Source organism: Pagrus pagrus (genome assembly GCF_965226575.1).
Source record: "Pagrus pagrus genome assembly, chromosome: 14".
Classification (NCBI taxonomy): domain Eukaryota; kingdom Metazoa; phylum Chordata; class Actinopteri; order Spariformes; family Sparidae; genus Pagrus; species Pagrus pagrus.
The window spans coordinates 29,976,699-29,991,116 of record NC_140198.1 but is presented as its reverse complement, the minus strand read 5'-3'; the positions used below and the strand labels follow the sequence as shown (position 1 = coordinate 29,991,116).

The following is a 14,418-nucleotide window of genomic DNA, read 5'->3' as shown; positions in this document are numbered from 1 at the left end:
CAGGTGAAAGTGTTAAACAACCAAGTGGCATGTAATGCTATTGGCCGAATTATTTCTTGTTCATTAAAAACAAGAAAAAGGGGGAAAAAATAAAAAAAATACTGTGCCCACTGGACTGGCTGTTTAAATCTCAGGCTGCATGATGTTGAACTTTGCTTGTGTTCCTCAGGTGGACACTCGGAGCCAGTCAGAGGGTTGGTCTCAGGGGTGGCACATACCTCACTACGCCCCTTCAGCACCAACAAGACACCCTCCAATTATGACATTCTGCTGCCCCCTCAAGGTAGCCCACTCAAAATCAGACAAAACTAACACATTCTCACCCCCCTGACCCAGCCACAGCTACTTGTCTGTCTCAGCTTCTCTGCTGTCGTATAACACGTGTCTTAGCTTGTCTTTTCTGTGCCCACACCCGTAAAGTCAGGTGGACTGTGTCACTCATCTCAAGACCTTGTGTTAAACTTGTTCTTGATTTAATCCATTGAATCTCAAGTGATTTGTTCAAGGATGTTTGTTTCTTTTCTTTATTCACTTATTACTTTCAGTTGCTTTCAAGTTCAATGTGATACATTAAAGGCAGATTATCAGCTGATTATGAAGATCTATTCATAAACCCTCAAATCACATTAACTTTACTCTCTGTATATCAAATCTATGTATGTGATTATAATCTGGAAAATGTACTTTGTACATTTACTCAAGTACTGTAGGTAACTTAATATAGTTTTGAGGTATTTGTGCATAACTTCAGTATTTCCATTTTCTGCTACTTTATACTTACACTGAACTACACTTTATAGGTAAAAATTCTTCTTTTTACATGTAGGGTTCTCTAAAAATGTGTAAAAACATTAATTTTTATTTTACTGGGTTTCTGTAATCTTAGTGATGGCAAAAACATGCAGTCTCTCCCTTTATACTGCTTCTAGAATAGAGTAGAGTAGGACTCCATTTCCCAGAATCCTCTGTTTTTCCTGTTTGTGTGATAGTCTTGTTTAAATTAATATTGTTATATTAACTTTGTAATTCATGCATTATATTGTTTAAAACATATTCTATGGTCTTTAAAATTGATAAAGGTTAAGTTTTTTTCCTGTTTAATGAAAACTATTCTTTTCGCGGGAGGAAGTATCCCAGAATTCCCCGGGGCAGAGGAGAGCTACCTGTGTTTTTCCTTGGCAGAGAGAGAAAAGTCAATGTTTGGAGACTTGTTGGCCCAGATATTGAACTGCCCAGAGAGACTTAATCGTTCAGAGTATTCTTTTTCACGTATCTCAGTCGACTGTGTTTCGTTTGGACGACGGTGACGTTTTTTTTTCTCGAGCCGCAACACCGCGGTCTCCGCCACTAGCTCCCACATTAGCTCTGTTAGCCGAGTTAGCTCGGTCGCTGAGGACCAGTCTGCTTCACAACACGGACACAAGGAAGTTTCCACTCAACATCCGTGTGGGTCGAGAGGACGGAGCGGACCGTGGACGGCGGATAACCAGGACGTGTCGGACGGTAGCCTGGGCTACGGGAGTCGTCACAGGGTTTGTCAGGACATCGCTCTACTGCCTGGCGGGCTAACGCCATATTGCATCTACATCAGGAGGTTGCGTGAGTACTTGACATTGGAGCGGGACTGTTAAAGCAGACTGTGTGAACTGTCCCGGTTTCAAGGTTTAACTTCCTATGACTGGATAAACTTTCATGTGCACCAACGCTACGAATGGGCCCCAACGGTTAGGGAAATTATCCAAGCGCTTGGGTTAGGTTTTTCATGGTATCATTATCATCTATCTTTATTTCTATGTGAACTGTGAAAATACATTGAGGTCTGGGTACTATTACTGTGTTTGAGTACACAAAAGCACTCTGGTTTGATATTTCTATTTCATGTTATTGATATCATATGTTGAACATTCAAGAGGTGTGAATAGTTAAAATATTAAGAACACATCTAATTATTTCATAAGTGAATGGTTTATTAAAGGAGAACCACAATTTGATTTAGTTTACAAATAAGCTAAAAATCTAATAGGTTTATTTTCATTTAAAATGTTGAGTTTGAGCTCAAATTAAAACATATCATTTCATTGATGTGAAGGAACAGTAAGGGTTAAAAGTGTACTCTATTGAGTGGAAATGATATCTTTTGATGTAAAATTACGCAATTCATTATTGGTTTGTTGAAGAAAACTTAAACTGTTCTATTGATTTAAAAGGGTAAGAGGAAGAGCATTTTTATGCTTCAGGAAATAACTGTCTTGATTCAAAGCATACAAGTGTTTTGTTTGTTGTTTTCTATTTACTTATCCATTTCTGAAACATTTCTCTTTTAAAGGTATTCTAAAAATCTAAAAGGTTTAAAACAAAATAAATGTTTGTGTTCTACCTTTACACATCATTGTTTAACATTCTTTTAGAGTAAACTGTATTTGAGTTCTGAGGGCTTACATAATTTTTGCTAGAACATAGCATAGTAAGTTTTCAGTGGAGGTACCGCGCTAGTTATATGCTATTTCCCCTATTCTCAATCAAGTGATAAAGTCCCTTGCTTAATTCGGTAGAGAAGAAACACAGTGAATTCACCATCTTTAGCTGAGAACCTAGGACCTGTTTTATTCTTATTGGGTGTGACCTCAGTGTAGATTGTAAACACTAAGGAAAAAGGGGTTACATACACCACTACATTTATTTAATAAATTTAGTTACTAATTACCTTGCAGATTGCATTCTGCATCAAAGCCACTGGAGCACATTTTCAAATGAGTTTATCTGCAATTGATAACCACTGAATAATAATCATTCAGACTGATAATTGGTCAATCCCTAGTGTACAATATGTAAACACTGATAAATATATGTAGAATTTACTCTTACTTGTACTTTTGATACTTGGGGCCGGATCTACTAAAGGTTTGCGTGTATTAAAACGTGTGCAAACTCCTTGCACACGCAAAAAAATGTACAAACTGATTTACTAACAGTGCGCAAAAAGGGTTGCGTCTGTCAAAGGTGCAAAATAGCGCGTCTGCATTCAGTTATTATGTTTGCAGCGATGAATATGCAACATGGGGCGTTTCACGCAATTGTGCGTGTTGTAGGTGGAGAAAATGTAAATATATTAATTTAGCACACGCAAAGTGATTTATCAAACCTGAAAGCAATTTTGCCGATAGAAACTGCGTCTATATTTACCACGTCTCAAAGGAAGGTGCAAATGGTTTGTATGCGTAATTGTGCACACATGGCTGCCGTTATTGTTGCAAGAAGGAGATGCCGAAACAATGGAAGGAGACGCTGAGAACGCATTTTTCACCCTCGTGTGAACATTTTTGGGATGAATGAGGAAACTATCATTAGAACATATCGCCTATCCAGCCTTGCCACTTTGGAGCTGTTGGAGGAACTCAGAGCGGATTTGGAGCCAGCTACGAGAAGGAGTCACGCAATACCTGCAATAACAAAACTCCTTGCAAGTTTACTATTATTATTATATTTATATTATTATACACCAATTTTTCTTTTGTTCTTCTTCTGATGTCTTGGTATCTCCTTTTCACTTCATCCACTGTTCGCCTGTTTTTTCCAACAGCATTAACTTTTTCACCGATTTTCTCCCACATGGCGTTCCTTTGCGCAACCGTCAGATTCCTTTGCTGCAGCTCATTGAAATGTTTATTCGCTTCCTCTACCAACACTTCTAATTCCAAAGGGTCCAATTTCACTTTGCGCTTTCGCTCTCTCAAACTCGCCATGCTGAAAACCATGAAACACGCTAAACCCTCATTTAAATAGGCGTTTCTCCAACACGTTTGCACCTGTTGTCATTACCGCAATCACTCTTAGTAAATCGCCCGCAAACCGCGGTTCAACCCCACACGCAAATTTCTAGATTGCGCACGCAAATTAGTACAAGCAATGTGGGATCTTAGTAGATCCGGCCCTTATAGTATAATATCAGATGGGAAGACTTTTCATATGTGTGATTTTCCCTTTTAGCAAATTTATATTTCAGCACGATATCTTTACTTTTATTCAAGTATGACTTTTGGTTGGTTTTTGGTTAGAGTACTCAATGCAGAAAAATGTCCCCTGTCACTGTTACAGTATTATTTATGACATCATTGGGTTATATTTAGTCATGCATTAATGTAAAAGCAGAGTTTGAGGACTGAGGATCACTCAGTCCTCATTAGCACTTCTTCAATTGGTCCAAAATGCAGCATCTATGTTGTTACAGTAAATATTGGTTGTCAGTCACATATCACCCCAGTTCTTGCCTCCCTTCATTGGCTTCCAGTAAAGCACAGAATGAATTCAATCACTTTTATTCATCACATACAAGGCTATGCATAGCCCGGCACCTGCATACATTACAGAAATACTGAGCCCCTGTTCTAGTGGTCGTCTTCTCCGGTCATCTGATCAGGGCCTTTTACCTGTTCTGTGTTCACATTTCAAATCCAAAAGTGACCTTGCTTTTGCGGTGGCTGCACCAAAACTTTGGAACAATCTTCTATCATATCTGCCAAATCTGTGGTCTGTTTTAAGCAACAGCTGAAAACTAATTTCTATAGGTTAGCATTTTCATAAATTCTCCCAGCTTTGCCTCACTTGACTTTAATTCTCGCCTTTTGCAAAATGTTTGAGTTCATGCATGTGTTTGTGTTGAATGTATGTTGGTATGTGTGTTTGTAGGTAGTTGTATGTATGTATGTATCTACACTGGGTTTTGACTTACTGTTTATGTGAAGCACTTTGTAACTGTGTGTTTTGAAAAGTGCTATACAAATAAAGTTATTATTATTATTCTGGCCTAAATTTGGGCTGAGGCGGCCGCGGGGTGGGGTGGGGTGGGGGGAGACTGCGTGTCAACCCCCCCCCCCCACACACACACATACACACACACACTCACTTTTTCTCCGCGTACCCATCGCTCTCTAGCTGTCCTTTCAAAATAGAGGCCGAGGGGGAAAAAACCCGACTCCTGAGCTCCTGTACTACGAAGGAGACTCAACAGATCCATGCTTTGTGTTCATGCTGCAGCTCAACTAAGACCCGGTCCGAGTTAACACGGTACTACGAAGCTGGTTATCAACTTGGTTTGTTGAGTCCGGCTCTCAGCTTCATGCTCTGTGCGCGTTCACATCAATTAAGGCGTTTCGCGTCATATTATTCTACTGATTTCAGCCAAGAGCAGCAGGTTGTTTTGATGGAGAGAGAGTATGAGCGATACAAAAAAGCTTGATCGCAGCCTGAAGCAACAGTGTTGCTGCAAATATGACGAGAGAGGAGGCTGCTTTTAATTTCTGACAGCTCTACATTGCGCTACTTTTAAATATGCTAAAAATGCTAACGGACTTCACTGCACAAATCGTAGGAAAATAGACATCACACATTTAGATGAAATAAAAATCCTTAGGTCAATATAGAATATTTCTGGATAAAATACTACCAGCCGACTTTGATAAGATTTTATTGATTTATTGATTATATCCTGAGCTGTTGTCCGTCTGCACTGTTTCTACCTGTCCTCCTCATCCTCTCTTGCTCTTTTCTTATTAAAAAAGTCGCTGATTTTCTACGACATTATGAGGTCTGTGAAGCATAAAATATGGGTGAAACATGGGTTTTTTGTATGAAACTTTGTGTTTTTTATGCGAAATAATTCACCTCACCTGTTTCAAACGTGCCGCGGAGTCCTCCTGTCGCCAAGCAGCAAATGAAACCACCGCGTCGCTCTGCGCCAGTGAGGTGCGTTTGCGCTCAGCACAAGGTTTGACCGGAGCGGAGCCCCAATGAGCCCCGCGGGAACACAAGCAGCGCGTCAACGTCATTTTGCCGCCCGGAGCTGAAATCAAACGCACCCTTCTGCTGCGGTCGAGTTGAACCGATTTGAAAACAGCGCATCGGAGCTTCCATAGAACTACATTGATTTTCAATCAAGATTCCAGCGCGGCGGCGGACAATTTCAGCGAGGCGGCCGCCTCAAAATTTATAATGCAGAAAAAACCCTGTATTATAACTGTTGTATGTGGTTGAGGTGAAGCTCATTTTGAACTATTTCGTATAGGACTACAACCAATGATTATTTTCATTCTGCTCTATTTTTAATCTGCTCATTATTTTCTCCATTAATCCGTTGATCTTTTGTTCGTAAAATATATGAAAATATAGAGAAATATCTTCACAATTATCCAGAGCCTGAAGTGACACCTACACAATGTTTATTTTGTCCAACCAACTGGCCGAACCTACGGAGCCCTGAAAACAAAAAAAACCTTTAACGTTTCTAATGCCCACAAGATACTTTCTGGTAACAAGATACTTTCTCATGAGCACAAGAAAGGTTTAAATATTTTTTCTTCACTTGCCCAAATTATGCGTAACAATCGATGGTATCCCTAAGTTTGATACGTGAACACTATTTATTCATTGAAGTGTAGTTAGGGTGAACTCGGACTGCATCATGATTAGGACTCACAATGAGGATATGGAGTGTAACGATTCTGTGAGAGCTGTCACTGACTTTATTTACAGGCTTTCATAAATCATACAATCCATATCCGCAGGTAGTGAGGATGATCCAGATGAGCTGACTGGAGAAGGCAGAGTGTGCTCTGTCTCCATTGCGCTGGCTGATGCTACTTTATAGTAGCGTCAGCCACCTCCTCATTGAATAAGTATAAGCTGTGACTCAGAGCAGAACAGAGGGGTCAGTCTTGTCTGTGGCTTCTGTTGTGTTTCAGGATTAGAAGACACCTTCAACAGCCGCCCTCCATCCCAACCTCCTCCGCCTCCGCCAACGCGACACAGCTTAACTGACTTCTCTTCCTCTTCACTGTCCTTGTCCTGCACCTCCGCCATGTCCTCCTCCTCAGTCATCGCACGACCATACAGGCCCTCCTCTGGACAAGAGCACTTGCTGTTAACCCCTGGTTAGCTGGCAAACTCGCAACATTTTGTTGCATAAAAAGTGAAACATATAGTTGTAGTGCATGTATTTTAATGGATTATGTGTTTTTTATGCTCAGAAGTATCACACTGCACATCAATTACAGCATTACTGTGTTGACTGAATATCTTTGTTTCATTGCGGTCTAGACACAGTGTTTGACATGCTGAACAGTGCTGCTCCTCTGCCTGCAGTCAGACGACACACAGAAAATGTTAAAGGCTTCAGAGGCTGCTTGGAGTGTGACCATTTACCCACCAGTCAAGGTAGAGCTACATCTCCATCTCAGCAAATGACTACATGAAGAAATGCCCACGTATGGCCTCTACATAAAAAAGATACACAGGTCTTGAAGAGTAAATAGTTTTCATAAAAACATTGGAATGTAGGGCAACTTTAAAATCAGAAGTATTTCACAAATTTCACGTCCATTTGTGAAAACCAGAAAACACTTTGAGTACCTATCAAATGCTCTGACTAAAATACAGGCATGCAAATCTCTCACCTTTCGGCGAAATTTGCCGTTTTGAATCCAAAATAGGTCATCCACATGAATCGTGTAGAACCGATGAGAAAATGTTTTTTTTTTGGGGGGGTGTTTCGGAGCGGATATGGATTTCTATACCTGGGAGCGTGGAGCAGAGGACTTGCAATTCACCGCCATAACGCTAGAGGCGTGTGTGTGGCAAAACGGCTGGATAGTAGTAATCAGTAGTATCTTTGGCTGGACGACAACCGCCGTTAAACACGAAGAAGAAGAAGAAGAAGAAGAAGGAGCTTTTCGCGTGGTGAATCGATAAGACTGGAGGAGTACCTGCCCGGCACTCTTTCAGTCTTATCGATTCACCACGCGTGTTAATTTCGTCAGACGAGACGAGACGAAAAATATTCGTCAACGATGGTTTTTTTCATGACGAAAACGAGACGAAGACGAGACGAAATCAATGCCCTTAAACACTGACTGTGACGAAATTAACACGCATTTTTTGTTGACGAAAAAAGACGAGACGAAATCTACTTAATCAAATAAAAACTTAATACAATGTGTCTCTTTTTTCGTCACAGACTTTTAAATTACAATCCAAAAAGCCTTCACTGGATGCGCGTCAGTTTTTTTCTCTTGGAGTATACTAAAATACTTTGGATTTTCTTTGACTAAAACTAGACTAAAATGCCAAGACTTTTCGTCGACTAAAATGGTGACGTTGGATACAGTATGTATACAGCATCTTTCATGGACCCAGAGTCGAGTCTTCTTTTAGCTTGATGAATGAGGTCTTTGACCATAGAAGTGGAAACATGAACATTTCAACATTCAATGCCATTCAAACGGTCAAGTACACCCTCCAGTCCAGGGAGAAGACAGCTGTGTAGTTCTTCAAAAGGGAGGATGTGCAGTACGGGGATTATAGTTTGTTCTTGTGAAGCGTGAAGTTGAAACATATTTGCTTAATATCCCTGGTGTAGTTTATTGATGATAATTCACATATGGATGTGAGTTAGAGTATAATTAGTTGCATGATGTGTGTATGTGTTTATATTTCCATAGCCACACCTAAGTTTGAGAAAGTGCTTCATAATGACTGCTTTCTGTATTAAGTTTCAGCAGCTGCATGTGTCTGCCTCACCAGAGGATTACTGGTACCTGTAAATGCGGACTGTGATATGGAGTCATCGTATTTCTAAAATTGGCAATGTTTTGTTACTATTGAACTTCACTACCATCAACATGATTTTAAGATGAAATACATTTATTCCCCAGGACCAAATGATAATGAATATCCAAACCAAAGAAACTGCAATTTATTGATAAAGGTCAAATGTGTCAAACTGTACCATTATAAATGGAGCCTTGTAGTGCTACAAAGATGCCCCGGCCTACAAATCATATTCCCCAGACATAAGAGAGCGTGCTTGTTTGGTACAGACCCCAGAAAAACTCACATCAGTATAATTTTTTTTATCCTTATTTTCAGCTAAAATAAAATGCAAAAAATGCCTTTCCTACTAAAATCAGGGCTCATATCCCAATTGCAATATCTGTCAAAGTAATTCAAGATGATTTTTTGGTAACACTTTGTATGTATCCCATGTCTATAATTCATTATAAGGCATATGAATGTACTTAACATGCCTTATAATTTACCTATAGCGCTGTATAAACAAAGTTAACAGCACTCATGAATGTTCATGATAATTTACAACAATACAACAATAATCATAACTTATTAGACTTACATCTATAATGCATTATAAATATTAGTGAAATGGATTACTCTGATTTTACAACAAAGTTATGTAAAATCATAGTAATCCAATCCATCTGTACCTTACATTTAGAACATTTTTTTGAGTTTTGTTTTTTTCTTGCATTGACTTAAAACTAGGGTTGTCACAAGAACCGATACTTCAGTACCAATTCAATGCCGACACGAAAAAAATAATACGATACTTGCTTTTTTCTGGTAACGCCAGAACCGAATATACAACTTTTCACTCGGCGAGCCGTGTCGATTCTTGGCAGAACTGACGGGGGCAGTATATGCGTGTCGGCAGCACAGAGCAGTCAGCGGCGCTGAAGAAGGAAACCTGCCGTCTTAGAAAAAATGGCTTCAGCAAGTGAGAGTGAAAGCAACACGTCGGCTCGTCGACAAGACAGGTACTAAGAGTCGCGTGTGGAAATATTTTGCATTCGAGGCGGATGAATACGGAGCAATTCTAGACTCAAATAAGCCGACATGCAAATAAATATGCAAAGTGCCTCAGAAGTTTTCAAACGAAAGGAGGAAGCACGTCAAACATGGCCAAACACCTCAAAGACAGGCACCCCGACTTGTTTAGAGAATTCAGTGAGTTTCGAGTGAGTTTCCGTTTACTATCACTGTTGTGTCACGTCATACGTTAACCCGAATATGCCTACGTTCCGTCATTTGGGCATGAGAGTCAGCTGGGGCGCAGGCTTCTACTCTCGCTCAGTCGCTCACTCATGTAGATGTTTAACGTAATGTAACGGTACGGTCTGTGTCATTATACGTAAGGTGACATGATGAGATACTGTCTGACAGTCTCTTACCTTATGTTATTTAAACTAAAAGTACCTTTTGGCAGTTGGCAGCTGGTACTGCAATTTAAATTCTGTGCAAAAAGATGTTGAAGCACAGTGGTGTTAAATACTTGACAGTTTGAAGCAGTTTTCAATAAATTAGTGAATTTAAAAGTACATGGGTTCTGTTGTTTTTTTTTAAATTGTGGTATCGAATTAGTATCGAGAATCGTGGAAATTCACAGGTATTGTTATCGACTACTGAAATTCAGGTATCGTGACAACCCTACTTAAAACTAGCTTGTAATGTATTTCATCTGCCTATAACTCAGGGATTTCATTACTTTAATTAAAATACTTGGTCGGTACTTATAGTAACTTAAAATAATTATAATTCTCTATGATCCTTGCAATAATAGTGAGTGACCAGTGATTATGAAGTATTGATACTCGACCTTTATACGTTATTATAAAATGCTTTATAATGTGTTGTGATTATTGTCATAAAACATTCAGAATTTTTAGGATTTCTTATAACTATAGGTACTATAGGCATTGTTTACAATGGCATCATAATAAGTTAATCATCATGAATATTCATGAGTGCTTATAAATATGATTATGTGGTGCTATAGGGTAATTATAATGCAATAAGTATGTTCATAATAGCATTATAATGAATTGCAGACATGGGATTTATAAAAAGTGTTCCTTGTATTTTTCATATTGTTCAGCCCTATTAACGAAAGTGGGTAAAAAAAATATTCATCTTCTCTGTAATTTGGATCTGCTTGAAAAGTTGAACCTTTTAACTTGTATTGAGTTGCCACACACATCAAGTTTCATGAAAATTGGGCCTGTAGTTTTTCCATAATCCTGCTGACATACAAACAAACTAAAACCATAACCCCTTTGGCAGAGGTAAATATAGTTCTGATATTCACATGACTGCATATTCTATGTGTTTCAAACCAGTGTCATTTGACATTTTGACAGGACATATAACCAGTAAAGATCAAAACCTTGTTCTCTAGGAATTAAATTCTGGATCAAGTATGAGCCCTTGAAATTGAAATTGTGCAAGGGTCCCTTTTTTCAATCAAAGAAAAAAAAACAATTGGTAGAGAAGGTACTCTAACAGAAAATGCTACTCTTTTGAGAGATTCATGAATGCTCCAGTGGGCATAGAAGTGTCTCTTAAACATGAATAACTTGAAATGAAACTTTGAATTCCACATCAGCTTAATTTTGTTTCGGGATCATTAGTATATATAGTAGTAATATTTCCAAAAATATACATACTTTCCCTAAGCAGGCAAACCAGGCATTCCACTGAGGAGCAGGACATCAGAGACATACTGTATATGCAATGAATACCTCAGTATTTGCTCTAGCTATGAAAGGCAGTGATTATGTAATGATAAATGTCTGAAAAAATGTCAAAGCTTTGGTTTTGTGACAAGCAGTGTTTAGTCTACAAACCTCTACTTGACTACTAATAACACTCTTAAGTACAATTTTCCACTTATATGATCTCTCTCTTCTCTCCCTCTCTCTCTCCAAGTGTCCATGGACTGTTTGCAGGCACCTGCCAGGCCACCCAAACCACTGCCCAGGAAGATCCCTCCAGACAGTCAGCCAGGCGAACCCAACAGCCTGGAGCCAGAGAACGTGGACGCCAAGATTGCAAAGTTGATGGGGGAGGGTTACTCTTTTGAAGACGTGAAGCGGGCGCTGATGATCGCCCAGTACAAAGTGGATGTGGCCCGAAACATTCTGCGAGAGTTTGCCTTAGTGGCCCCAAGACTGAACCTCTAGTCCCAGAGACAGTGAAAAGGGAGAACAACAATGAAGCTGTGCCTCTAAATAAACTGACTAAAAAGGGCTTCTTCAGTCTGCTTGGCCTCAGATTGTAGGAACAACAGGAATATTTAAAATGAGACTTGTCTTTTTTTGCAGAACAGAGATGACAAACAGGGGGGCTGAAACCAAATCAGAACACAGAAAATAAAAAAAATTAAAAGAAAAGACAGTCTGTGAATGATTTGAACATGTGAACACAAAGAAGCGGGTTTGTTGTCAACAGTGAGCTTTGCCGGTGCTGGCCCCTGGTTTCAAATGCTCCTGTTTGTCTCTGGGCTTGGACAGTATGCCTGTTTTTAAAGCCCTGATCCTGCTACTGCTGCTACTGTACCTCTCACATCCTGCCACCCTCCAGACTTTACTCTGAAGGGACTTTCAGAAGCCATATGTATGCTTATGTGTATGCTTAGCCAAATGTTAGGGGTGATTTATATTTATAGCCAGTGGGGGGAGCCAGACTCCACAGTTTCTCTTCTAACTCTTTTTCTCACTTTCTCTCTTCATGTCTCCTGCTTCACCCACCTTCTCTTCTCCTGTCCCTCGTGTACTTCCCATTAGAGAATACTCCACTGTTTGCCCAGAGTCTGGGTGACCTGCAGGTCTTAACAAGGTCTGGGGAGTTGGGAGCGGTTAGATGGAGCCAGACGATGCCTTATTGATTCACTTTTTTCCCCCAGACCTGGAGAAAAAGACAGCTCCAGTGGAGCACTCTGGTTAGGCTTGATATCTTGTTCAGACAAAAAAAGGTGAAGCAAGAAGAGCATTGGAGGGTTCATTTCGCCCTTTGTCTCTACCCCAAGACCAGAGGATTTAATCAGTGGGGACCCTTTTTAATTAGTGTCTTCATCTGTGCACAGCAAGCCTGTGGATGTATTTGTTCTGCATGAGTGAGCTATACCTTTTTGTGCCTTTCAGGCCCAATTTTTCTCTTAATTAATTAAGTGGTGGAAAATATTTTAATTTTGTGCATTTTTTTATGTTTCATGTTTAAAGCCAGCCAAGCATTTAAACACGATGTTGGTCCGTGAGCCAGGCGTCATCTGTCAGAGCTCAGAGATAACGTGCTCTGCAGGGTCACACTGCAACATTCATGGTGAAAGTGCACATTCCTGTAGGGGTGTAGTTTGCAGTAAGACAAGGGTAAACAGGGTACTGTTGACAAAGATGGTAAAACCAACCTTTTTACTCTCATATCATAATTAAAAGCTAAATCCAGTAATTTTATTATTCTGGCCATGATTACCATTGCTTTAGTAACATGATGTATATGATATTGCCATGTTGGTGTTGTTCTAAGAACATCATACTCGGTGTTGTTCCAACACCATCAATGGCAACTGACCAACTATGTTGTTGTGATGTCCTGGATTATCATAATTTATGTTGGACCATCATTTCTACTTATGAAAAAGCAACAAAGTCTACATCTGGAGTACAGGACTATCAATTAGGAGACAATATTTTTGGAATATATTGTTATACTGTTAAAGCACTATGTTGTTTTTGGAGAAGAAATTCAAACTAATAACTCAAATTTATTAAATTAATGAGGTAATAATACAGACTTAGAAATATTAATTTTTTCCATAACTGAATAAACAAGCGGTTCTCAGAGGAAAATAATGTCCCTCAACACTGTTTGAAGCTAGAAAGGTGGCAGGGTCCGCCAAATATAAACAAAGTAACACAGTATGAAATTGTGTTGTCCGTTAAGGTAGTTCACTCTAGAACGAAATTCAGTCATTATCGACTCACCCTCATGCTGAGAAATCCAGTGTAGTTCTCAAAGTGCAGCTGGAGACCCGCGGGGGTACCCTCCTGCAGCAAAAATCCATGTAACGGGCACTAATGGTGTCCGAGACGAAAAGGTCCATAAAACTACACAAAAACTTTGCAATATTCCTCCAAACTGCTCATCCGCTGCAATCCAAGTGTCCTGAAGTGGCGACATCCAGAGTTTACTCGAAACGACGTCATTTAGTACATTTTTCTAGCCTAAGCAGTCACTATACTCTATTTGCCTGGAGGCACGCTCCGCGTTCACGCGAGTCTCCCTCACAGCCGCTTGCACTATGGAAGCCGCACTTTGAGGAATAAAAAACTACACCGGATTTCTCATTAGCATGAGGGTGAGTCGATAATGACTGAATTTCGTTCTAGGGTGAGCTATTCCTTTTAAGCTACATAGTGCAACTTAAGTTTCTTTAATATTTTCTGTTTCTTTTCAGCTTGAACAGTCATAGAAATGAAAAGGTTCAGTTGGAACATCCTGATGATACAGGCGTAATAATACAGATCACTGACTGACTTTTTTGTTCCATTTTTTTACATTTACATGAATTTATAAAGTGAGAGTGTGAAACCAAACGTGAAAGAAAGCACTGTCTTTACTGGAGTGATGTTTATGAAGCGACAAACCAGGCATCTTAAAAGGTCTCATGATTGATCCCACAATCAGAATATGATCTTGTGCAGTTATTTTAACCCTGATTTTACATTTATAGACTTAAAAGCAAACACAGGTTGCCATAGTAACCTGGTAAATAAACAGTTGCTTTGTGCATGTAAA

General features: G+C 39.6%; 1 protein-coding gene across 4 annotated transcripts in view; it reads left to right on the top strand.

Annotated features, from left to right (window-relative positions):
* Positions 1-14,157, top strand: part of cblb (Cbl proto-oncogene B, E3 ubiquitin protein ligase) — a 204,297-nt gene extending 190,140 nt beyond the window's left edge. For all 4 annotated transcript variants that reach the window (XM_084374290.1, XM_084374292.1, XM_084374291.1 and 1 more), the window contains 4 exons: positions 170-283; positions 6,738-6,926; positions 7,093-7,209; positions 11,551-14,157. In XM_084374290.1, coding sequence (XP_084230416.1) covers positions 170-283; positions 6,738-6,926; positions 7,093-7,209; positions 11,551-11,804 — 674 coding nt within the window. In that variant the 3' untranslated portion in view covers positions 11,805-14,157. The remainder of the gene's footprint in view (positions 1-169; positions 284-6,737; positions 6,927-7,092; positions 7,210-11,550) is intronic.
* Positions 14,158-14,418: the final 261 nt, after the last annotated feature.